The sequence below is a fragment of the Vespula vulgaris genome, chromosome 9 (genome assembly GCF_905475345.1).
Source record: "Vespula vulgaris chromosome 9, iyVesVulg1.1, whole genome shotgun sequence".
NCBI lineage: Eukaryota > Metazoa > Arthropoda > Insecta > Hymenoptera > Vespidae > Vespula > Vespula vulgaris.
The window spans coordinates 876,447-902,763 of record NC_066594.1 but is presented as its reverse complement, the minus strand read 5'-3'; the positions used below and the strand labels follow the sequence as shown (position 1 = coordinate 902,763).

The following is a 26,317-nucleotide window of genomic DNA, read 5'->3' as shown; positions in this document are numbered from 1 at the left end:
ACAGTCGCAGTACGAATCACGAATAAATTCGTGGGCCGAGAGCGTTCTCTCTCTCTCTCTCTCTCTCTCTCTCTGTCTCTCTTAAGTTGGCCGGATTTTCTTGGGAAAATTTACAAAATTATATCGCGCGCGAACATTTATTAACTGATAATTTTCTTCTAGTTTACTTATCGTAGGATCTACGTTAATAATTACGGAAATAGATACATGTCTATACCTTTAAAAGCGATATACATCATATCGTTATATCTATTGAATTCAATGTGAAATTTTAATAACTGCCATTATACATACATACATATATATATTTACGTACGAATATATATATATATATGATAGACAATACTTTCGCGACAACACACGTATTCATTTAAGTCTGATAATCGAAACGTCCGATGATCGACGATAATGTCACAAAGAGCTCAAGTAACTACCGACTTCGGTTTATCCGATTCGCCGTTACTTACAAACACATATTTATGTACTCGTAAAAGCTCTATTATATTAACTAAAAGTACATTACATAGAACATAATTTGTTTTTTTTTTATAACGATAAGATTATGGAGCGTGTTTAATTGTTCCAACAACGATTCAAACTCAATCGTTTTCAGAGATTATTTTAATAGCGTACCTGTTAAAGGTACTTAGGATTTTCATTCATTGACTCTTTCTATTCAACGCTACCTACTTGATATAATAGGTTAGAAAATAATCATGTCGAAAGAATTGAAAATAACACGAATGATAAAATCTAATATCGTTCCAACCATCACGAAAATTTTATTACGAGTCGAGAAAAAGATTCGTATCGTCGTAGGCGTCCTCGTTTTCTCTTCTACACAACAACTCACACCATCCCTCGTTTCGGTGCAATATATTTTTCGTAAGAAAAAACGTGAGATGTAAAAGATGGTTGAAAAAAATTCTACGTAAAATTTCCATATGTATTATCAAAGTACGACAAGGACAACGACACCCCGTGGATAATCGTGGAAGGGTGCTTCCTAAACGCAAAAAGAACGAACGACGGATCTACGTTCCCGCCCACGTGACGGCGGCCATGTTTGTGACGTAATCCTGACGTCACCGTACCGATGGCGTGCTCCTCATATGCTCGTCGGATACGACGACGACGACGACGACGACGACACGACGACGATTTTTTACGCGAGATCTCAAAAATATATAGAGTATCGTCGTCTGAATAAATCAAAGGTATCTCTCATTTTAATTCTAATACATTTGTAACATTATAAACACACGATTACGAGAAATGAATAAATATATCGACTTGACAATATACGCAAAGTGATTGAAGGTCGTTGTCGTTGTCATTGTCGTTGTCGTTCCCTTTCTGCTTATATCAAAAAAACCAAAAAAAAAAAGAAAGCAAGAAAGAAAGGAAAAGGGAAACAAAACAAAAATATTAACAACGCTACTTTTCGAACGTTCCGAATCGAACGAGATAAAACCAATAAATCGTTCATGGGCGTCCTTCTATATTGACAAATGGACATTCGATTTTCCATTGTTTCAAATTTTACGTTATCTCGCGCTTACTGTCTCTACGCTTACGTTTTGTTGCACAATCACACATACATACATATGTGTATAGCATGCGATAGTTTTCGATAAGGGGATCGCGTTAACCGTGACACACGAGTTATCGTATTGAGATCCGGAAGTAGCGCGAATAAAAATAAATATTTATTCGATAAAAGTTACTGCGTCGGGACGACATTATAAAACGCGTTTACGCTTTTGTATTCTCTCGTGATAATTATTATGCTCGATGATTATTGAGGTCGATCCTGTAATGTCAACAACAGGAAACTTGTTAAAACTTTTGGTTTCGCAGAGAAGAAATTATTATTTTCTTAGTAGTGGATATTTCGTGTGTTTGTACTCCTTACTTTTCAAATGGCAAAATGTTATAATTCGAAAATGAGTAATATATTTATATTTATACACACACACACATACAATATATATATATATATATATATATTGTATTGTATGTTTGTATATATGTATACAAATATTTTATTTATAGACAGTAATATCATGGCGTAACAACATAAACAACAATGAACTGTCGAAGAGCAGAGAACAGTAAACAAAAAAAAAAAGAAAGCAAGAAAGAAAGAGAATAAAAGAAAGAGTGGTTACGAACCGATCGGAAGATTCGTAGAAAGTTTACCAACAATTTCTTCGTGTAAAGGAAACACGACGAATACAAATTTGTTCTTCTTCTCGATGTAGTAATCAGAACAAAACGCAGATCGTTCAAAAATCGCGTGTAACGTGGATTGAGTGAAAAACGAGAGGTAGACGGTTTTAATACGAAAAGAAAAGAAAAAAAAGAAAATAAGAGAAAACGCAAGAAGAAAAATAAAATCTAAAATAAAAATAAAAATAAAAATAAAAAAAAGAAAGAAAGAAAGAAAAAAAGAAAGAAAAAAAAGAGAAAACAGAAACGAGCTTGAGAAAAATGAAGAAGAAAGCAGCAGGTGGTTTTAAATCGCTCATATATCCCCAACCCCCCTCCCAAGACACTTCCTACTCGACTACCCGACCCACGTAGTACCTACGACGACGATAGAAGTTAAATCTACGATGTTGTAGTTTAAAGTTGATTTACCTGTGGTCCACCACCCACGATGGATTGGTAGGCTGACTGAAAGACGCTGCCCAACTGCGTGAGGCCCTCGTCCTCCATCTGGAACATTATGTCGGTGGTGCCAGGGGAGCCATTGTTGTTGAGATTATTATTGTTGTTGCTCATTAACTTCTCGGTGTTGGCAACGTCTCGTAGTATCGTATTAGACTGCATATCTTCTTCGAGCGAAGGAGAGGAAGATTGACCGAAGAAGGTTGCAAAGGATTTTTATATTATCACGCACGATGGGTGATGATCGATAATAGTAGATGGTAGTAGCAATAGTCGTATATGATCCAGAAAGGATCGGTAATCTTAGTAGGCCGAGAATGATAGGCCAAACGTCATAGAAGGAAATAGAAAAAGAAGAAGAAAAAAGGAGAGAAAAAAAATGACGTCAAATCTCAAGGTCCGAGTTATCGTAGGAAGGAGGGTCCACCCTCCTCATTGTCACCCGTGTGGTTTCGCAGCTTGGCGCGAAACAAAAGTCGATAGAAATTTTCACGAGTCACCTAGAGCCGGTGACAGTAATAGACGACGAGCAAACACGAAGAGAAAGAGAGAGATGACGATGACGATGACGATGACGATGACGATGACGATCGCCGCGAATGTACACGCGAGCGCGCTTGTTCGCGCTCGCGCTCTCGCGCGCACGCACGCACGTACGCACGCACAAATACGTACGCACGCACGCACGTACGCACGCGAAAGAGAAAGAAGCAAATAAGAGAGATGGAGATATGCAAAAGGAGGCGTCGACTTTTCCTTTCTCTCTCTTTCACTCCTTCGTATTGAGTATACACGTACGTACGTACTACACACGCACGATCGGGAAGACACACACACGATCACGACGAACCACGCACCACGTCGTTGAAAACTTGCGCGCTCGTTATACTGAACCAGTCAGCAGCAGCACCAAAACACTAATAGTACTAGCAGTAGTGGTAGTGGTAATAGTAATAGTAGTAGTAGTAGTAGTAATAGTAGTAGTAGTAACAGCAGCAGTAGTAGTAGTAGTGTAGTAGTAACAGCAGTAGCTACCAACAAAGAACTTTGAGTTCGTGTCTTCTCACCCTCGTCAAAGTCCGCGGAGTTTTCCGTTGGGAGTACCGGAAACGGAAGAGAACGAGATAGAAAAGGATGGATAGATAAAAAGAAAAGAAATTAAAGAAAAAGAAAGAAAGAGAGAAAGAAAGAGAGAAAAAGGAAGAAGAAAAATTATGAGGATGGAAGGATGAGAGAAAATTCACAAATTCGACGTTAGTCGAACAGCCGGAAAGATGTGGTGGATATATTGAATCGCGTCATTACCCGCATGGCGTCGCTCGATTTCGAGGTTAGGATTTCACACTGTCGATACACGTTGCCTCATCGGGTTCTTTTTTTTCGTTTTTTTTGTCCAATTCCTTATATAACACTTTGTCCACCTCGTTTTATCTTCTGTATATATATATATATATATATATATATATATATATATATATATATAATGTATATATGTATATCAACGATAATAAACGTAACGGGACATTTATTATCCTCTCCGTCTTCTTCTTATTTTATATCTTTCGGTCACTCTGTACGATGCATAAAAGAGAACGAGTCGAACTGAGCTAGCATTGCAGCTTCTTCCTTTCCTCTTTTTTTTCTTTTCTATTCTTTCCTTTTCCCTTTTCCCTTTATCCTCGACGTTTCACACTCGACGAACAATATTCGTTCTCATGGATGGAGATTTATGCGATACCTCTTACTCGTCGATAATACGACTTTAATCGTTAAATACGATTCAAACTATCACGAACTTCTTTTTATATACATATAAAAAAAGAAAAAGAAGAAGACGAAGAAGAAGAAGAAGAAGAAGAAGAAGAAGAAGGGAAAAAGAAAACCCGCACGATGTTTCGAAATCTCTCGTCGATTCGAAGAACGAGATCGCGCTTGATCTCGCGATCGATTTCCAATGTGTTAAATACGGAACAAGGAGAATAAGGATAAGGACAAGAACGAGAATGAGAAAAAGAGACAGAGAAAATAGTAGTAGTAGTAGAAATGATAGTGGTGAGAGAAGTGGAGATGGTGATATTAATAATGTAATGGCAGTAACAGTAACAGCAATAAGAAAGCCAAAGTTTGATCAAGAATCCGACTAACGGGAACTTCTCCCTTCGATCTACGCGACAAGACTGACGCTACGTTTGCGAAGGGAGCGTACGTTCGCTCTTTTTCCCCCTCCCCTGTCCCACACACATCCTTACGCTCTATGCTGCTATGCTGCCGCTATACGTCGCGCATCTCTTGCCTTCCCCCACCACTAGCTTTGTTTTCCCCACCATTATTGCTATTCACTGTCGTGCGCTCGCTTCTACTTACCTCTTCCTATCTCTCTCTCTTTTCCTCTCACTCACTCCAGACATTCTCTCTCTCTCTCTCTCTTCCTTTCTCTCTCTTACGTCCCTCCCTGTACGTCTCGCCACCCTTTAGCGTGCATGGTCCTCACAGTAAGCAACCCCTAGCGCGAAGGGGGCCATCGTTTTTGCCCGCAAAGCACGCCGTCGTCTTCTCTACGTACGTTTACATATGTGTATGTGACGTGCGTGAAAGACAGAAAAAGAGAAAAAGAGAAAGAGAGAGAAGCATCGATGGGGAGTATGTAACGTCGATGAGACGCTACTCTAGTGTGGGTGACTGACTCGCTCTCTCTCTCTCTCTCTCTTTCTCTCTCGCGTGACCGAATATCTACAAACCGTACCGAAAACATCGGCCCACTTGTTGAGTCGAAAAGAGAGCGAAAGACGAACGTTGAAAACGAAACAACTCCTATCTCGGTTCGTATTCTCCACGGTTTTTTTCGTGTTTTCGTTTTATCTTTTTTTTTTCGTATTCTTTCTTTCTCTCCCCCCCCCTCTCTCTCTCTTTTTCTGTCTTTCTCGTTTGTTTGTTTTCTATATCTTTCGTGATGTCTCCCTTCGATATATGTAGATCAACTTTAATCGAATCTACCGATATATATAATCTCTACCGATGTTCGATAACTCTTAATGAATAGATAACGCGATAATACACGTACGAGAATTCGCTCGAAAACATAACCTCCAAATCGGTGTTAGTTAATATTCTCTAATATCTAATCCAATGGAGTCGGCGATTACGATTTCTTTTTCTTCTTTTTTTTTTTTGTTCGTTCGTTCGTTCGTTCGTTCGTTCGTTCGTTCGTCGTATTCTTTTTCGTTTTTCTTTTCTTCACGGAATTACAAATAATCGACCCGATGAAAAATCCGTCTGATTATAAACGCGAAAATCTTACATTTATACGAATGAATAACGACGTAACGGTATCGATTCGTTGCGACGTTTTTGCGTGGGGCAAACATACGAGTATATTACTAGAGGATGAAAGGGGGGTGGAGTGGGACGAGTGGGGTGGGGTAGGTTGAGAAATCGATGTTTGACAAAGGTAAAACGAAACGATTTGAAAGATAAATCGTAAGGAGTTCGTTCGATATTATTGACGTTTCAACGAGATTATGAACGAAAATATTCGTATCTACGTTGAACACATCGAGTAACGAAATCGTAGATCGAACGCGAACGAAATCGAACGTGCGAGAAAGATGGAGATAGAGAGATAGAGAAATAAAAAAAAAAAAGTAGCGTGATTTTGTAAAGGCTGTCCCAAGAGAGACAAACGAGATCTCTCCGTGGCGCCAAGGGTGCCTCGTTAGTTGGAAATTCGTGAGTAATTTTAGTGTCGTACCCACGCCCCGTGCGGCCGAACGTTTATAATTACCCCAACCTCACTCGACCTAATCTAACCCAGTTGGCAAACGAACGAGAGTTCCAGTTTTCTTTACCCTAAAGTCGGAAAAAAAAGAAAAAAAAAAAAGAAAGAAAGAAAGGAAGAAAAAGAAACAAATAAAAATAAAATTAAAAAAGAAAAAAGAAAGGATAAGATGCTGTGATATATCGAGAGGGATGATGGCCTTCGTCGAAGTCTAAAGGGTGTCTTATTTCGAAAGATCGATCGATCGGTAAGATTCATTTTAACTAACTAAATTGAGGTAGAAAGAGAAAGAGAAAGAGAGAGAGAGAGAGAGAGGGAGAGAGAGGATAATCTTTCGATCTAAATCGGAAATAATTGTTAGAGAACGCGAGAGCCACGAGAAAAGTTTCTTAAAAAGGTTGAGCCGACGAAAAGTTTCGAGCCTTTCGTAAGTTTCCGAAGTTAACGGAAGTTCGATTTGCCTCGATCACGGCACGATTTTTCCGTTAGTAGCTTCAAACTCGGCGGCTTATCCGAAGAACGATAACGATCGTCTCGTTCGTCAACGAGGAGGGATTAATCGTTCGGAGGAAAGTTTTCGAAAGGCGTAATACATTGCGAAGGAGACGAGATCGAGGAAACATCGATAAGGATTATGTAATGGTTAAAAGCGACGATGGAAAAGCATATACATAATATCAATTGGAATTTTAATTACTGAAAAGAGAGGAATAGGGACGGGAAAGTTGTTGGAAGGGGGGAGGGTGAGGTATGAAAGAGAGAACGAGAGACAGAGCGAGAGCGAAAGAGATAGAGACATGGAAAGAAAAGATACAGGAACGTTAATAAGTAAGACGAAAAATCGAAAGCAAATTGGTCGTTCTTACGTAAAGTAGTTTGCGGGCGAGTACTGAAAGAGGAGGTGGAGGTGGAGGTCGTGATGGAGGAGGAGACAAGGATGCTAAAACAATGTAGGAACGAGTTGACATCAATTGTGTGAGCGACCGCTTTATTGAACACACTTGATCCCATTTCAATCCAACTATATAGTGGATCTCGACGGAAGAACTAAGACTGAAATAATTTCTTTCTACGAGTAAAGTAGTAAAGTAGTAAAGTATCGAATCACTTTTCCTTTCTTCCCTCCCTCCCTTGTATTTCTCATATCCTTTTTTCTCTTAAGGTTCGTCCTTCCCTTCATCATCGTCCCTTTTCTTTCTTAATGTCTTCATTTCTTCTCTTCTCTTTTGTTTTGAATCCATCACTCGATCAATTTCGATCGTTTGGGTTATTTTTTTTTTTTTAATGATTTACAAATTAAGAACCACCGATCGTAAGAATACAAAGAAACATGGCGATAACATAACCGTTATGTCAAGAGACCCGTACCCTTTCCGAATTACATTTATAAGGGAAATAAAAATAAATGGTTAGCAAAATCGATGGATTTTGCTTGTATGTTGAAGTAGATTTTCGAGAGGTCATTTTCTCTTCGACAAATGGAAAGAAAATTTTCTTTGAGAGTTGCTGGTATTGGTTGTAAAATAATTAAAGTCGAACAGGTACCAAGCCATTTGAGAAAAAGTTTGACAATGAGGATAGGAATAATGCGCCACCAGCAAACTACAGGTACGGGACAGAAAGATTTTCCTACCTGTTTTCTTATCTCCCGTCGATTATTCTTACAAAGGAGAACCTTCGAAGCATTTCGAATCATTACCAACATTTTACCTTTCCATTTTTCTTCAAGCTTCTTTCTTTATCTTTCTTTCTCTCTTTCTTTTTCTTTTCCCTTTTATCTCACGTTTACGTGATACGGCCACGTTTCGATTTTCAATTTTTCACGTAGAGCTCCTCGGACCAAGCATGGAGGATTCCAAGATCGTTGACCGGTTTTTAGGAGTCTTGCTTTTTGAGAGATCCCACACTCCTGCTAAATGCTGAGCGTCGTACTTGAAAATTTGACGATGCTGGAAGGACCAAGTGGGAATAAAGCTTGGATGCACTCGTTGGCATTAATATGTCTGCTGTAAATCTCGAAGGGTACTCCTCACGTTTCTCGAGAACCTACCCGAGATCTCTGCCATACGGTTTCCATGGCTATCATCGCGAAACATCTTTCTTTGCGAGAGAGAAGATATAAGGAAAATAGGAATGACCTCGACTGTAGGGTAGGCTAAGAGTTCGTAAGGAGAATCGATCTCTAAGAAATTCTCTCGCTTGAATCATTCCCCGATGATAACAATTGTCAGTTAGATAATACTAATATTTATGAATCATATTTTGCAGTTATTGCTCCAACAAGTTTACGAGAACATCTGTTTTCTTTCAATCGACTTAAGTATATCGCATATCGTTATAGTATTTTCTATTATTTTATATTCCTACGTTAACTTCCCCTGTAACCACAAATTATGTTCTTCGTTTCTTTTCTCTCTTTCCCCCCCCTTTTTTTTTTTTAAATATCTACGTACCTACATACTTGTCGTATGTATCGGAATAAATTCAAGACACTTATAGCGTTAATATCGTTACATTTACTTAATTATATATATATATATATAATTTATTATTTAATAATTATTATATATATATATAAAATTTCTTGAAGCACTCTAATTGTCATATCTAAATATCGGTATAATAAAAAGAAAAAAAAAGAAAAGAAGAAGAAGGAGAATGAAAAATCAGACGAATCAGATGAATCTGTCCGTTAAAAATTGAGTCTATTACAAATAATCAAATAGAAAAGATTGAAACAAAAAATCCGACTAAAAATAAAAAGGATCTTCGTATCTCTTCGTCGCGATAGAAAAGATTTGCATCGAAAGAAAGAAAGAGGAGAGAGAGAGAGAGAAAGATAAACAGCTGGGTTACCGACATAAAACGAAAAAAGTGAAAAAGAAATAAAAAAAAAGAAGAAAAAAGAAAAGAAAAGAAAAGAAAAGAAAAAACAGAGAGAAAAAAGGTCGGATCACCTCGAGGTATTAATCGAAAAGTGGGCCACTTGGGCGCTGGCGCATCGCAAAGACTTCTCTCGTTTTGCGCTCGCTACGCTCTTTGAAAGGAAAGGTGGGACAAAAGTATGAGACGGAGAAGAGAGGAGAGTGAAAGAAGAATAAGAATAAGAATAAGAATAAGAAGAAGACCAAGAAGAAGAAGAAGAACAAGAAGAAGAGAGCCGACGTAACGTTACTCGAAGACGTTTCATCATTGGACGTGCAACAAATAATTAGGTAACCTCGTCGAGCCAACTGTGTAAACCGTGACTCCTCCACGCGATCGACCATGCTCTTTCTACACCTTGTCCGTTCGTGTAAAGACGTCCGAGTTTATGAAGGAGTACAAGGAAGAAGAGAAAGAGAAATAGAAGAAGAAGAAGAAGAAGAAGAAGGAGAAGAAGAAGGAGAAGAAGAAGAAGAAGAAGACTCAAGTAGGAACGGTCAGAGAGTGGAAAGAAAAGGTGAAGAGTCGTCGACCCGGACGACCCTTCTTCTTCTTCTTCTTCTTCTTTTTTTTTCTTCTTCTTCTTTGCCATCGCCGTCGCCGTCGTCGTCGTAGTCGTTGTCGTAGTCGTATAACCCTCGTTCGAATAAAACCAAAAAAATGACAAAAAAAGAAAAAGAAATTTAACAAAAAAAAAAAAAAAAAAAGGAAGAAAAATAATAAGATCGTGGGTTGTTGGTAGGCTGGGCCCTTCTCGTCTCGAGTCTTCTCGAAGATAGAACAAAAACGGAGCGCTGCGTGTCTCGTGCCATTACCAGCAACTGTCTCCCAGCTGGGAGGCTCGAAGCAAACTATACGATTAATATGAATTACTCGTTCGGTGATAAGAAAATAACCATGGAATTATTACGCAAATGGTATAAGAGAGAAAGAGAGAAAGAAAGAGAGAGAGAGAGAGAGAGAGAGAAGGGGAATAGAGAAATACGAGTAAATCGATTCGATCATCCCCTCGAGAAGGTAGGACAAAGTCACAATTTGAGGGTCCATTCCTACGTACAGTATCCAAAGATATCACTGGTGGTAACTCGAATGAACAGAGGATTCGATAATCCGGTTCTAATTTCTAAAACAAAGAGAGATCGCACACGAGCCAAATGAGAGAAAGAGGGGCTACGAAAGGGGTAGTAAAAGTGCGTAACAGAGCCAAAATATAGGTATATGCGCGCGCACTACACAGATATTCTCTCTCTCTCTCTATAGTCTCCTCTATCTTTATCTCTATTTCCTTCTCTCTCTAATTCTCATCGTGTATAAGTGTGTATGTGATAGAGAAGGGAGAGATATTCTCGTTGAGGTGAACTCGAGATCCCAAGTTTGGTGGGTTTTAGAGGGGGAGGGTAAAGAAGAAGCTGAAATTGGTAGCGGGGGCACGGTTCCACCCCTGGAACACATTAACTGCAGGGTGACGGGGTATATAGGGGTGGACTACTACTAGGGGCCACTCCACTGGCGTAAGTAAGCCGAATGGAAAACGGAATTGCTCGAGAGCGACCAATGGAAACGGCTTAATCTACTCTTTCCTGTGGATGCGTACTTAAGTATCACCTTGTGCCCTACGTAGGAGCAAGCGTCTCGAGTACTTCCTCTGAAGATTAACGAACGCAACGGATAAATGAAATCGAAATCGTTGAGTTATGTTAAGTTATGTTATGTTGCGTCTGGATTGGATTCAGTTGGGTTGCGTTAGGTCGCGTCGCGTTGCGTTACGTTGTTTGAAAGGAAAAATTGTCTGAGGATATCAGGTTCTTTCATTTTTCGATTATCATAGTAATATTAATGAATCGATGCGGTATATTAAAATTTTCTGAAGATATCAGATTTTTTTTACTTTTTTGACTAATAACAGTAATATTAATTAATCAATCTTATCTTGAATAAACAATGACAAAAAAGAAAGTAATAAATGAAAGAAAGAATATGTATATATATACATATGTATGTATGTATGTATGTATGTATGTAGGTCATAACGGTACGACACAGATTAAAAACTTCGATAAATAAAACGAAGATCGAATCGGTAGTCCGATCGAATAAATCACAACACATGGATCCTCTGTCGATGAGTGTTCATAGTTAAATACATACGATATCCTTTCTAATGAATTCCTTTTAATTTGTTCGAGATAGGAAGAAACGAAGATATGAAGATGAAAAAGGAGGAAATCGGGGTGGCAGGGAGGAAGGGAGAGTTCGATCGTAAGAGTTCGTCGTCGTTGTTGTCGTCGTCGTCGTAAAAGCACCGATATTAATCCTGATTAGCCTTAATCGAGGCTACTGTAGCGGTGTATTTCCTCCTTCGATCGATTCATCCAAATATAGATCGGCCTAACGAATCTCGATCTCTTGAGAAATGATCTCCTATATATATGTATATATATATATACATATATGTAATTTTACATATACATATATACGAATACTCATCTATCTATCTATTTATCTACTTATATATACTTACATGTGTACATATATACATATATACATACACACATATATACATAAATATATACATTCGTATATCTATCCATCTAACTATCTATTTATTCATCCATTTATTTATATGTATATTATATATAAGTTTGTGTATATGTATGTATATATATATATATATATACATATACATATGTATGTATGTATGTATATAACAACACAACTTTTTTCTTTTCTTTTTCTTCACGAAGTGATCCTCCCTACGTTGGCGAATATAACAAAGAGGGAATGCGAAAGCTGAGTCCACGTATGTGTACCTATGAGGCGAGTGTCCTAAAAAGGAGACGAAAGGCGAGTGCCATATACGAATGACCAAGAGAAAGAAAGAGAGAAAAAGAGAGAAAGAGAGAAAGAGAAAAAGAGAGGAAAAGAGACAATCTCGTTTGTTCGGATCGATCTTTTTTTTTCTTCCTACCGTATCCCATTCCTGTCGAAAGTATCGAGTCTTATCGATCGTTCTGCTCGACGTACGACGATTTTCACGAAGGAAAAATTTCTTCTCTCTTGCTTTTCTATCGATCTACTTCACCGCTATTGTACGACCATTCTAGGACTAACTTTTCTCTCTGTCTCTGTCTCTCTCTCTCTCTCTCTCTCTCTCTCTCTCTCTCTCGAAAAAGAGAAGAGAGGGAGAGAGAGAGAGAGAGAGAAAAAAAAAATTCGGAAAATGAACTTTCGCGAAAGCACAATTCGCCCTCGTTCTAGGAGGTCAAGAATCTTTAGTCGAGAGTTCGTTTTTAGCTCTCGCTTAGATACTTCAGTCGAGGTAAGGCAAATTTTCTTAGAAATCTTAAATTTCTCCTTCCTTTTTTTTCGTGCCAATTCCAATCGGGATGAGAAAGAAGAAGAAAAAGGAAAAAGGAAAAAAGAAATGAAAACGCTTGTAATACGTCGTCGAAGAACGATCGAGTTTAGTAATCCGATGTATTTCGTAAACAATAAAAAAAAAAAGAGAGAACAGAAAGAAATAAATAAAGAAAAAGAAAGAAAAGAAAAGAGAAAAAGAAATTACAGGAAATAACAAATATGAATGATTTACCCGGCTCGATTTTAATTAATCTCGAGTTCATCTCGAAAACCCTTTGTTATCTTTATCAAACGCGTCTTAACAAAATACTTTGCTTTGCCCATACGGTTATATATATATATATACACACATACACACGCACATATTTTTTCTTCCTTTCTCTCTCACTATCTTTTTAATGACGAAAGAAAATAAACGAAGGATCACAAAGAAACGATAGGGATAGGGAATATAAAACATATGCGTTAGCGAGAAATTCGTTGTGTTAAAGGATCCGTCGATATCGACGCCAATGGGTCAGGTCATAGCGTGGGGTGATAGGAGTGCTAGTAGCATAGTTAGGGGTGGTTCGGTAGGGATGCTTTAGGGTGAGATTTAGTACCAACCTCCGTCGCTTAGTCTACCCATACCATGTATAGTGTGCCTAGTGTATGTCCCGAGAGCCGAACTGTAGTCGATACTCACGAGAGGATATCGCTATAAAATGTTATGTCAAAGTCCTGCCACTCGTCGATGTACACTATCTCTCTCTCTCTCTCTCTCTTGTCATCCTTTATATCATAAACTTTCGATAGCATATTCGTCAAGGTCGACATGAACAACATCGATCGTACCACTTAGAACATAATTTTAATCGTCGATCAATTTGTTAAAATTATTCTTACGAGTTATTCATCCTGCCTTGATTAAATAATTTCGATATTTAATAGAAGTATTCTTTTTTATGGGAAATATATATAAAAAAAGGAAGGAAAGAAAGAAAGAAAGAAAGAAAAAGAAGAAGCAAGCATGCTTAAATACGTAAACGTATATACGATGCTGATTTTTCAAATTGAGCTGACAAATTTTATACCATTTAATTTTTATACTCGAGGTAAGGTAACGTATAGATAAGAAATAAATTATTTCATTATCCGATAAAAAGATACCGTGTTAGAGTAAAATTAAGAAAGGAAAAAAGGTTTCTTCGTTATAACGAACTCATCGTGAGAAAAGAAAGTTCACGTAGACCATAGAGTTCTGATTATATCGTTGATCTATACTCGCTTCAACCCCACTCGCTATTATCTCGTATGGCTCTCGTAGTTAGGATACATTACTCGAATACGAAGGTACCCTGGCACCGAAATTTCTATTAGTACGATAGGAGGAAAGCACTTCACGAAATGATGTCTTTAACTTCGTAGGGGAGAACCTCAAAAGAATTCACTATCGTAACTTCCTTCACTACCGTGACTGTGAGAAGCAGGTAGAAAACCACGAAAAACTATATAACAGTCGTTCGATCTCCGATCTTTTCTTTTCTTTGTTCTTTTTTTATCTTTCCTTTTCATTCTTTTTATCTTCTTTCGATATTCAAAGATCGATAGTTGGTTATTTCGAAATTCGAACAAGTCGAAGACGAGCGACGAACGAATTTTATGAAAATGTATAAAAACACACGAGCCTTTTATTTCGAAATAACTGTGTATTTATTTTCAATAAAAAAAAAAAAAGAAGAATGAAGTTAGGGTTTATAATGGCTACAGTTTTACTTTTAAAAGATTCAAGAGTAACAAGAAAAACAGAAATGTAGTGAACGCAACTTTTCAAAATAAACGGTACAGATATTTGTTGAACTTTGATATTATCTTTAACGTTATATATAATTTCCTTTGAACATATAACTCTAACGAATGAAGAATCTTCAAACGATAAGATATTAACAAGCTTCGAATGATAATATCAAGTTAAATTCGATACTGAGAGAATAAATTAGTGAATTATTAAATCGTTGACAATGATATATATTTATATAAATCGGATGTAAATAATTCTTTTCGCTTAATTCTGTTTGAAAATCGGTAGGCCGATTTAAGGAAATTTTCTTAGTCAATTATCGGAACTACCTCTTTAGCTCTTGGTGGCAGCCACCGATGTCTTTTCACGGATATTTGCCCAACGTCTTCCGTAGCGCGGTAGTCGTCTCCAGAGTTCGAAAGACAAGTCGAAAGCACTTTGAAGGACGGAACGGGGGTTTGTTGCTCGTTCGTGAACGAGGAAGAGAGAAATCGTGGATGGAGAAATGAGTGGAGAAACGAGAAGAGAAACGAGAAGAGAAAGAGAAAGAGAGAAAGAGAGATAGGGACTCGAATTCTCGTAGTAGTAGCAGAGAATCTTAGTGAGGGTCGAGAGAGAGAGAGAGAGAAAAAGAGAGACGAGTTGAGGGACGAGGAGAGTCAAGTAAACTCAAGAACGACGTCGGCCTCTTTCATCCCCGAAACTTCAAAAGCCGGAGGAGCTGCAGGAATCGCGCCATATGCCGCCTTTCGAAGTGCCCTTCCCTCCTTTCTTCTTCCTCTTCGCGATAATAAAATTCTAATCATTCCTCCTATATATCTATCCCATGGACGTTTTCGTCGATGCTTTTCCAAGAGAGAAAGAGAGAGAGAGAGAGAGAGAGAGAGAGAACTCGGGGCGGGTCGACGACACGAAGGGATGAGAACAAAAAATGGATCACGGTCTTCGCTCGGAATTCGAAGCGGTTAATTAGGCAGCTTGTCGTCGTGCACATAAACGAAATAGAAAGAGCGAGAGAGAGAGAGAGAGAGAGAGAGAGAGAGAGAGAGAGAGAGAGAGATTTGTAAAATGATTTTCAAAGCATTCTCTCAAAGTTTTTCAAGTCTCGTTAACCCTTCACATACAAACACGTTCGTTAATTAAAAAATATTTCTAGCTATTAACTATTATATATAGATAAATGAATGATGACAAATATTTCTAGGTATTAACCATTTTATATATATATATCTATATAGATATATAGATAGATAAATTAATGAAGAGGTTTTGTCGATTATAAAAAGATAAAGTATATGGGAATATTATTATCTTTATGACGATAAGAACGTAATAAAAATGAGCGACATGAGGAACGAACGAACGAATGATTAACTTTGATTAAACAAAGATATTTCGTTTTGGGGATTTGTTGAAAATAGGGATATACCATGTAATAAAGGAACATTAAATTCTTAATACATTGTACAAATGAGAAAATCCCGTCACGATTTAAACGGCGTAGCATCTCTCTGGTAAGTACACGTTGAGACAGATGATCTAAGCTCAGCACGGATGTATGGATTGTTTGCTTTGGGGACCGTTTGCACACACGATCGTAGCTCTCTCTTTCTCTTCTCTCTCTTCTCTCTCTTCTCTCTCTCTCTCTCTCTCTTTCTGTCTACCCTTCTTTACCTTTCTCGTTTTACCATCCCTATCCATTCTTAAGAAGCTTCATCGTGGTCCATTTATGACCTCAAACTCGACTATCAGACATCTATTTGAATCTTCGTATAAATCAGCGAATGTTCGATATTCAGAATATTGACCGTTTGAAAAAATCATGCCACAGTTGTATTAATCCACCCTGAATGTTTGATAATCGCCAACTAGAACGCAAACTATCAAGAATTTACTCTCGGTCATTTTTAATCACTGAAACGAACAGCAAAGCAATCCGAGCAAGACGTTTAGGTTTTTATTTTTAATTTCAGATTGTACACGGAGTACGGTATCTAAACGTATCGGGTTTCGTAAGAATAAATCTTACTCGAAGTCGTGTGGAATGAAAGATTAATGCCTGGATTTTTACGAAATTTCAGTTTTTATCGAGATAAGAGAGAGAGAGAGAGACAGAATGGAAAAAAAGAAAAAGAGAAAAAATAAAAATATATAATTGTTAAAAACTGCGATGACAGACTAGTTTCATAAAAGAGTGGTTATAGAGATGTAAGGGATGACAGGATAGTAGGTCTCGAGGATATAGCTTTATAAAAGAAAAAGAAAAAGAGACAAAGACAGATAGACAGACAAACAGACAGACAGACAGACAGACAGAGACAGAGACAGAGACAGAGAGACAGAGAGAGAGAGAGAGAGAGATATGGTTATTTTGAATTTCACAGACCGCTACGCCACAAATGATGCACACTTCGGTGGTGCTCGATTTGGCTCGTATCATCCCGCACCCTCGGCTGTGCTTTGCGCGCCGAGCAAACAATGCCACGCATGTAGAACAAACACGAGTTTGGAGGGAACAAGAGACAGAGAGAGAGAAAAGCTTCGTACGAAAGAGATAGGTACTGAATGGGAGACAGAGAGAAAGAGAGAGAAAATAGAACATTTCACGTGTTACTGCACGCGAAGCCACCCTCCTCTTTTCATGATTCTTTTCGAAATTTCTTGTCAGGGTAAATACGAGCCACGAAATATATATCCTTACGTAATCGAACGTATCTGTTGTTGAGAAAGATTTCATCTCAATGATGGATCTCTTAAATACTATCTTGTATGTCGATAACAGAAAATCATGATTTCGTTTTTGTAGTTCGATAACAATGGGACGATGTTAAACGAAATTAAACAAAAAATATAATATGTATATATATTTATCTTGAATGAAGTTTCCCGCGCAATTATTTCTCAAATTATATCGGGCTAGTTTCGAAAAATATTTCAAATAAAACTTACTCCGTTGGTGGGGGATGGTATTGTGAGAACATCTGACGTTGCTCAAAAATTTTCTGTAGGTGGACGCGCTTTCTAAATTTCAAGATGACCTTCTCTCTTTTTTTCTTCCCCTTATTATACAGAACCCTATACTTTTGTTTAGCGTAACTATAGCCCATAGTAGCCTATTCCAAGACGAATTCATCGACCATAACACTTTGGTCTTTGAAGATAATTCGAGGTCAAGGTAACCTTGAAATTTCGAAAGCACGTCCACTTAGAGAAGATTTGTTACTATCACAAGACATCACCCTGCACCGACCCACCCCATTTCGAAAGAGAATATTTTATGTCAAACATCTTTCCGAAAATATCTATTATTTATTTATAGAAAATAATTACATGGTAAACTTTCAATTGAGACATCCCATTTATATATAAAAATTACGTATATGCGTGCCAACGTGTTACTAAATAATTATAAACCAAACTTGTAGATACATATCAACGATTTAGTATCGAGAACGGAATAGAGAAAGAAGCAACGATTTATCGATCATTGATATGTTAATTGGTGGAGAGTTCTCACCGTAGCGCTCGTTAATCCCCCGTGAAAACGATCATAGGGTAGGCGTACGAGTACCTACTTGAATAGAAAAGGCCGACGAACGATCGGCACGTGAACGCATACAACACCATGTCTCTCTCTCTCTCTCTCTCTCTCTCTCTCTGTTTGTACGGTCTACCATCGTATGCGGCACGCTAAAGGGGCGCATACGAATAGTGGCCACTCGAAATTTCGCGCTAGTCCAAACTGATAGATTAATCGCGTAACCTCCTCGTTTCTCGATGAAAGGGCAAAGAGAGAAAAGTGGATGGTTCGTTGGACGTCTTATACGCACCATGAAGGAATCAGTGAAGCATGGGACAGGGCATATGGAATGATACGACTCGATTCCCCTTCCTTCTGTTCCCTCTACCACCCCTTTTTTCGATCTTTCCAAACGATAATAAATTTAATCTCCCGTATGTCTTGTAATAATGATAAGCGCACAAACGGACGACGATGTTAAATGTGATCTATATTTTTTTCTTGATTCCTTCTCCCTTACTCTCATCCCACAGTCCCCTCCCCCACCCTCCTTGTTTCCTCACAAGCACCACTTTGCTCCGCGCCACCATATCGAAAAATCGACGCTGAACGAGATACGTAAAAACAAGTGGTTGTCGTTCTTATGCATTTTGGATGGACATCCTATTGGATATTTTGTTATCTCGTGTGTTTTTTTTTTTATTTCTCGTGCGTTTGTTCTTTTTGTTTCGTTTTGATTTTGGTTGGTTGATTGCTTGTTTATTTTTTGTTTGTTTATTTGTTCTTTTTTATCTTTTTTCTTTTCTTTTCTCTTTTTTTTTTCTTTCTTTCTTTTTTTTTTTCTTTTTCAGATGGTAAACATCAGAGAGACAATTGCGAGTTAAATGTTGTGTTTATCAAAAAACAGAATTGCAGGCATTCGATGCTCATTTTCCAAGCGAATCGGTCGGTAATTATTATTGATATAATACATTTCCGGTAATAATCTCGACGACCCAATTAATACTATCGACATATCGATAGGCGCAGTTGCGTTACACGCCATAATTTATCGCGATAATCCCACAATGCCCGTAAACTATCGCTCACGCGTGCATTTTGGCCGGGCGCACGGTATTTCCTGTATTCTCGAACCAACGATGGTTCAATGAATACCGTTGTAATCTCTAACGATGCAATAAACAGTCTTTCTATTAGAATGGCTTCGCGCCTCGAAATTCTCCATCTATTTTGTACACACAATCCGTATTCGCAATACGAGGCTATCGAATCGTAGTGAATTCTTCCAAGCGATGATCTTAATGAAACGATTATTAAACATGGACACGACGAATTAATCACTTTCGATTTAATTACACGACGGATTAATTTTTAAACTTGATCGAAACCGATCGAAAATTAGAAAGCAGACTCGCGTTTATTACCGGCATTTTTCTTTCTATTTTTCTTTTTTACTTTTTTTCTCCTTCCTTTTCTATGTCAACGTTAATATAGCAATCTCGTTGTAACGAGTAAGTACTAGAACGTGGTTTAGCTGCTGCAAGTCGAGGACTCACTCTATAAAGCCGTGGGCTCACTGTGTACTCTGTACACTGTACTAAGTTTACACAAGGTGAGGAGAGGTGGTGGGTGGTTGCGTCACTGGAAGAATCGACGAAGAAAAGTGAAAGAGGAAGAGTAAAGGATAAGGGAGAAGAGGGATGTATAAATATGATTCGCTTCGTCGACATCGACCTCCTTGGTGAAGTGATAAGAAATGGTATACTTACACGTGTCAATATGATTCTTTCCCTCTCTTTCTCTCTCTCTCTATCTCTCTCTCACGTTCTCTCTATCTAACTTTTTTTTTTTTCATCGTCGTTGCTACCGCCATCATTCATGCCAAACAATAGCAAATTAATCTCCGACAAAGATTCAAAAGCCATCTCATAAATATATCTTCTCTAACTGGTCGTCGTTGACTCTTGCCATCAATAAATCGATCGTTTAACTATTTCTCGACTCCTCATTCTTTCTTCTCATTGAACTCGAAATCTTCTCTTGCTCTGACTGACAAAAATAACAAGAAAGAAAGATAAAGGAAGAAGGAAAGGAAGAAAAACGTTTTACTAAGACAAAGAACAAAACGAAAGAAAGAAACAAACAAACAAACAAACAAACAAATAAAAAATAGAACAGCTAGCGCTGACAAATGTTTCAGTGAAAGTGTACGTACACTTACTGAGTAAGTAGCAAGAGAAATTCGAACGATTTACCGCGTTCACGTGTGTCCAATCCCGTCCCTCCTTCCTCCTCCCCATGGTCCTCGATAAAATCACGAGTGTTCACTTAACAGCATTGTTTTCTCGCGTTTGACCAAAGGAGGTAGTAGCAAACTCTCGTAACAAAGGAAACAAAGGGTTAAATCCTAAGACTCCGTTAAAAAGCACTGCCTGTATTTGTGAAAAATCAGAATTTACGAGTATCCATATATTTTTCAAGAGGTACGAGTTAATGCTACTTTATAAAGTGAACACTTAAGTCGAGATTAGATCGACGAGAATCGAAGTAAAGTGGACAGGAAGGAGAATGGGTGGTAGGTATTGGTTCCGGAAAGTGAAAATAAAGTAGCGCAAAGAGAAAATAAGAGAGAGAGAGAGAGAGAGAGAGAGAGAGAGAGAGAGAGAGAGAGAGAGAGAGAGAGAAAGAGATAGAGACAGTGTGTACACGTTAAAGGGGCATTCGCTTGTGTGCTAACAGCAACAGGTGCCCGTCAAACACCGCTCAACGTCTCTAGCAGCCTCTCTCTCTCTCTCTCTTTCTCTCTTCTTTCTCTTTCTTTCTTGTACCGTTCTCCTTCCTTCACCTCTCCTATCCTTCTCTTTCTATCCACTCGCAAGGAACTCGCACGCGATTCTCATAATTGATTCGTCGATGAGACGTTGCCATCTCGAAGCTGACTAAATCGTGTTACCACATCGAGATCGAGATTCCCTTTACTTACGAACGGCTCTCCTATTCCTCGTCGTTTACGAGCATTTTCGTAATCAGACGAATTTCTTGTTGGTAACTTCGTTCCTCCGCCTAGTCGACGGATAGACTGACAGAGAGAGAGAGAGAGAGAGAGAGAGAGAGAGAAAGAGAGAGAATGATTCGTAAGAAATGACAAGGCTTTAACCGCATACCCGTAAATAATTATACGCTTTTAACGTAACTTTTGATAATTTTTTTTTTTGTTCCGTACGATAGAACGTTGCGGTAAAAAAAGTTAGTTAATTACGTCCGAGAGAATTGAATTTTTGTTATAATCTAGAATATCTACGTTATAATCCCGTAAAATGTAACTGCGACATTTGCGAATTATATTTAGGGTGGTGGTATTTTCCTGTTGTTAAATATTTTTCGTTAGTTAAATGATTAGGAAAAGAATATGGAAGGAAAGGAAAGGAAAGTAAAGAGAGGATGAAAGAAAAAAGATTTCCAGATATACGAGAAATGATTAGAAAAGTTAGTGGAAATCAAGTGGGCACTGATATTCGAAAAGAACAGAGTACCGTAATTCGATCGAACGCGTATCTCGAAGGCGATCTCATAAAAGAAAAATAAGGGTAAACTGAGAAGAAGTAGATAGGCTGTAATCGAGTCGAAAGGGAAATAAAGGAACGGCATAAAACTGCCTTGAGTAAAGTTTCGGTCGCGTTCCATAAACGAATGGATTTCCGTAATAAGCATTCAAGGGGATACGAGAACTTTATTGCGGCAATTAAACGCTTGGAATTCGTAATTCAGTATCAAAGGGCGATTAAAAACCTTAAGATTCACTTATTAATAGTAACGACGAAAATGTTATGGTCTTTAGTTTTTTCGCGAACGTTTTGTTACCAACGTTTGCTGAAACTGTGTTATTACCTGTATATTTGAGGAAAGAAAAATATTTTTTTCTTTCTTTCTTTTTTTTTTTTGGAATTCCGAACCATCGAATACTTTTCTTTTTACAAGTTCGTTTGCAAATTAAGTCGAATCCATTACGTTCGAACGAAGCGAAAATTATTAATTCACGTTAGGTATAATGCTCGTAAATAACAATTTGAAAAAACGATCGAAGAAAAGAATTTCTTAAATTCCTCTCTCTGAATCGTAATGTTCGCAAATAATCGTACAAAAAATCAATTGGAAATACGATCGACTCGTGATGATAAAACGTGTTCGTTACGTATTTCCGTGAAAAGAAAGAAAAACGAAAAAAAAAAAAAAGATGAATATTCAATTTCGACATACTAACTTCCTGTATTGAGTACATCGTGATCGTAATTACGTTCCTGATAAATTCACTCGAAAGATCAATACGATAAAACGTTAATTGTTATCATAAATTTGTATAAAATATTACGAAGATATATGAAAGAGAAAAAAAAAAGAAAAGAAAGAAAACGATCTCGTACCATTGAATTTTGAGTATCCCGATTGGTTAATCAAAGCTAGCTCGAAACAAAAATATTTTTCAAAGCAATTAAAGGTAGAATATTGATTAAGCCATTGGTTATAGTTTCTCAAACACCTGCGACATAAAATTGGCACATGTTATTAAGAATCGACATGATGGGTCATTGACTCAACGATTGATCTTTAAATATTACTTAATGAAGATCGATCCTTTCAATATCGTATAAATGTGAAGAAATAATACTTATGACAAAAGTGCAACAAGTAGCGAAGGGACAAAAATGTCTTCGGGAACAGAGCATGTTATAAATCAATGGAGAAAGGCGGGAACGAAAATAGCAGGTAAGACAATCTATCGTACATTAAAAGGCATGTAAACAGGCGTGGGACACACGTGCGTGGGATAAAATTTATCGGCCTCGCCTTGGGCCACCGCGTTAACCACCTTTGAATCTCATTCCGTGGTAAGTAAGCGCCGCAACGCGGCGATTAATTTTCTAATCCGAGCTACTTTACGTTGAGATACTACAAAAAAAAAAAGAAAAAAGGAAGGAAAGAAAAAAGGAAAAAGATATCCGCATTCTTTCGAGGGAAAGAAAAAAGGGGAGGATAGAATGAAAAAAGAAAAAGAAAGAAAGAAAGAAAAATAAAAACCGTTTGTATCGTTTAACGGAAACGCTCACGAAGAGCTCGTTGATCTCTCAAGGTTGATGAATATAAAAAAAAAAAGAAAGAAAGAAAGGATAAATAACGTTAAAGAGATCTTTATTACAAGGTAAACCCTAGTTAAATTTGATGAGAAGCAATGAACCGTGGAATCGTTAAAATCCTAGGATTACAAGAAGTGCCAGACGGCACGCGAGAATTGTGCATCGTACGATCTTGTTAAATGTGAATGAAAAAGAAGAGGGAGGAAGATAAAAAAAAGTAAAGAAAAGAAAAGGAAAGAAAAGAGAAGAAAAGAAAGAAAAAAGAGAGAGAGAGAGAAAAAAGCAGAGCACATTTGGAAGATCGAAGGATTGAAAGCTGGTCTCCCTACTCAATATCCCATCCCATCACCTCCTACAACCCCCTTTAGGGCACACGCGCCGCCACCCTCTTTGGAGTCTGTAAACTCGTCGTGCCAGTTACGACCAACTAAGTTTTCTGCGTTGTATATACTCGAATTTCACGAGGAGATTGCATTCCTCGAGATCACGAATTAGCCATCGAAGGAACGACGATAGGCTTTGTTGTTCTCTCTTCCCTTCTTCTCTCCATTGGTTCCTGCCACCGACCACCATCTACTTCCCTCGTTCCTTCCGTGCTTCTTTCGTTTCTCAAAGTCGAAAGGCATCGAAAGGCGTCGAGGAAGAGAGAAGCAACCCGCTGCCAGTGGCGGCTGGTGTTCGCTCGCATGGTCTGCCAACCGCAGCACGCGACACCATATGGTCTACCGATAACCATGACCCTCCTGTATACGTGTATATGTATGTATGGATTTGTATATGTATTATACGTATGTATGTATGCATATATGTATGTATTTGTATACGTTTTATAGATTTGTATACATATACAAATGTGAGTGTATATCTACTATACGCAAATACACGAGTACTAGATTCACTCGCCTAAATTCTTAAGAACACGTGATAACGTAAGGACTATCTTGTTCTTTTTCTTGAACGTGGAGAAACAAGTGGGATAAATATATACTCACAGATAAGTAACATTGAGCGATTAATATTTGTAACTATAATTCTTCGTAAGATTCTATAAGATTTACGATATATTTAAATCCGATAGTTTTATTCTATCTAACAGCGTTCTAATAAATTCTCCAACAAAATAAATCTGTTCTTGAAACGAAGAAAATATTTTATTAACGGACCTATCATACATCGAAATTTTTGTAAAGTTACTTTTTGCTTGCTCGTTATTCCCCTCCCTCGTCTCTCAAACTTGTTTATTTTAGAACGATTGTGTTAATACTTGATTTGAATACGACGCATGCCTATGCATAAATTGTTAGAACGGAAACAATAACACAACACCCGCTATTACCCCCATCCATCCCACTTCCTACCCCCTCAAAAATAACAAAGCAATCAATTTCCCAACGGAATTAAGTGAACCATCTCAAATTTGATCCGCGTACGGTATACTATTCCTATATCTATACCTATACCTAGATCCGCGTAAACATCTCATGTCTATGCACGAAGGAATCATTAATATTCTTTGCTAAATGTTTTGGGTATTGGGGTGTAACGAGAAAAATATTTGTTTTTAAACCGAATTAAGAGTTGCAGAATTTGTTTTTTTACTCAACAAAAAGAGGAAAAAAAAAAAGGAAAAAGAGCAAAGAGAAATGGAATAAAAAATAATCAGAAAAACATCGTTCGGAAGATCGAAGATTGAGAAAAGTAATATCGAAAGAAAAACTCATTCACGTTCGACCTTCCCCCAATTCCCATTCGCATAGGATGGCTAACGGTAAGTGAAACTCCCATAGGATTTTCAGGGGGTTGGGTGAGGCGTTTACGACACCCCAGACGACATTCGCATAGCCATATTCCTAATAGAAATGTAATCACGTAGTTCTGGTAGTTGAATAAATTATTATTATGGTCTCGTACGTATGGAACGTACGAGAAGAGGAGAGTGAGAGATAGATAGATAAAGATAGATAGAGAAAAAGAGAGAGAGAGAGAGAGAGATAGATAAAAAGATGTTCAGCATGGAATACTCGTGAATTTGCTCGAGCATGACGATGTTCCGCACGGACCTTGTTATTTATCGTTATTCGTTCACGACGTCACCCCGAAATTATTTTCTATCGTCCGACGCAACGAGGAGCGACGCGTTTTAACGGCGATCAAGCGACGTTCGAGAATGTCTTTGGTGTCGACGTCGTAAATTCCATGGAACGTGCCAGTACAGAAGGGAACGAGCTCACAAGAGTACCGGTAACGATCGTCCAGTACGCAATATTCACCACGAAATGTAGATACGTATTCACCGTAACATACACCGCGAGCTTCGTCAGCTCTATACCAAGAAATACACCATCATTATAAACGAGATATTTCGTCGTGAACTTTTACTTTTCTATTTATCTTCCTCTTATATACTTCTCTGACCGGTTTGCTTGTATTTTCTTATCTTACAGTTTTGCCGTTCGGAGCTTATCGGCAGACAACCAACCGACGAGATTCCGATAAATAAATCGATCGCTTTTTTAGACGCTTTGCGTCGAAAAGAACAAAAAAAAAAAAAAAGGAAAGAAGAAACAGAAGAAATGGAAAAAGCTCGTTCCAATGCGAAAGTAGAAAAATTCTAACGTTTATCGTTAAGACGAAAAGAAAAAAAGAAAAAAAGAAAAGCCAAGAAAACAGCTAATGTCAAATTTTTCTTCCCAGTCACATCAAAGAGCTTTCTCTTATCGTAAATAAGGAAAATCGCGGTCGAGATAAAGTTCGGAAACTTATACATCGATCACACATCGTTTCGACGATAGATAAAGAAGAATCTTCGACGAAATACGATTAATTTCTAACGAAGGATAATGTAACGACTAAAGTGCCTTCGAATATAGCGAAATCATCGACCTTCTTACGTCATACATAGTCGAAAGGTGTAAACGAAAAATCGCTAGATGATTAATCTTATCGTATTTCTTCATTCTTGATCGCCTTATCGAACTATTTAATTACGACATACTATTGATCAGACAATTATTTTTCATTAATGATAAAGTAAACAATTTTTTGATCCCGAATTAATTCTCTCCGATGATTTTCAACAATGCGATAGAATAAATTTTATTCACAGTAGATTAATCAGGATCATCAGATCGTATAATAGATATAAATTATAT

The 26,317-nt window shown here is 37.8% G+C and overlaps 1 protein-coding gene across 4 annotated transcripts in view; it reads right to left on the bottom strand.

The window, feature by feature from the left end:
* The window catches only part of LOC127066342 (transcription factor 12-like), a 166,497-nt gene that overhangs the window by 109,338 nt on the left and 30,842 nt on the right, over positions 1-26,317 (bottom strand). The window contains exons 1-2 of one of the 4 annotated variants that reach the window (XM_050999952.1): positions 3,979-4,107; positions 2,644-3,704 (exon numbers count right to left, since the gene is read on the bottom strand). The exons of 2 other annotated variants lie outside the window; for them this stretch is intronic. In XM_050999952.1, coding sequence (XP_050855909.1) covers positions 2,644-2,835 — 192 coding nt within the window. In that variant the 5' untranslated portion in view covers positions 2,836-3,704; positions 3,979-4,107. Of the gene's footprint in view, positions 1-2,643; positions 4,108-26,317 lie in introns of those variants that run through there. One more of the 4 variants, XM_050999951.1, reaches the window with a different exon arrangement.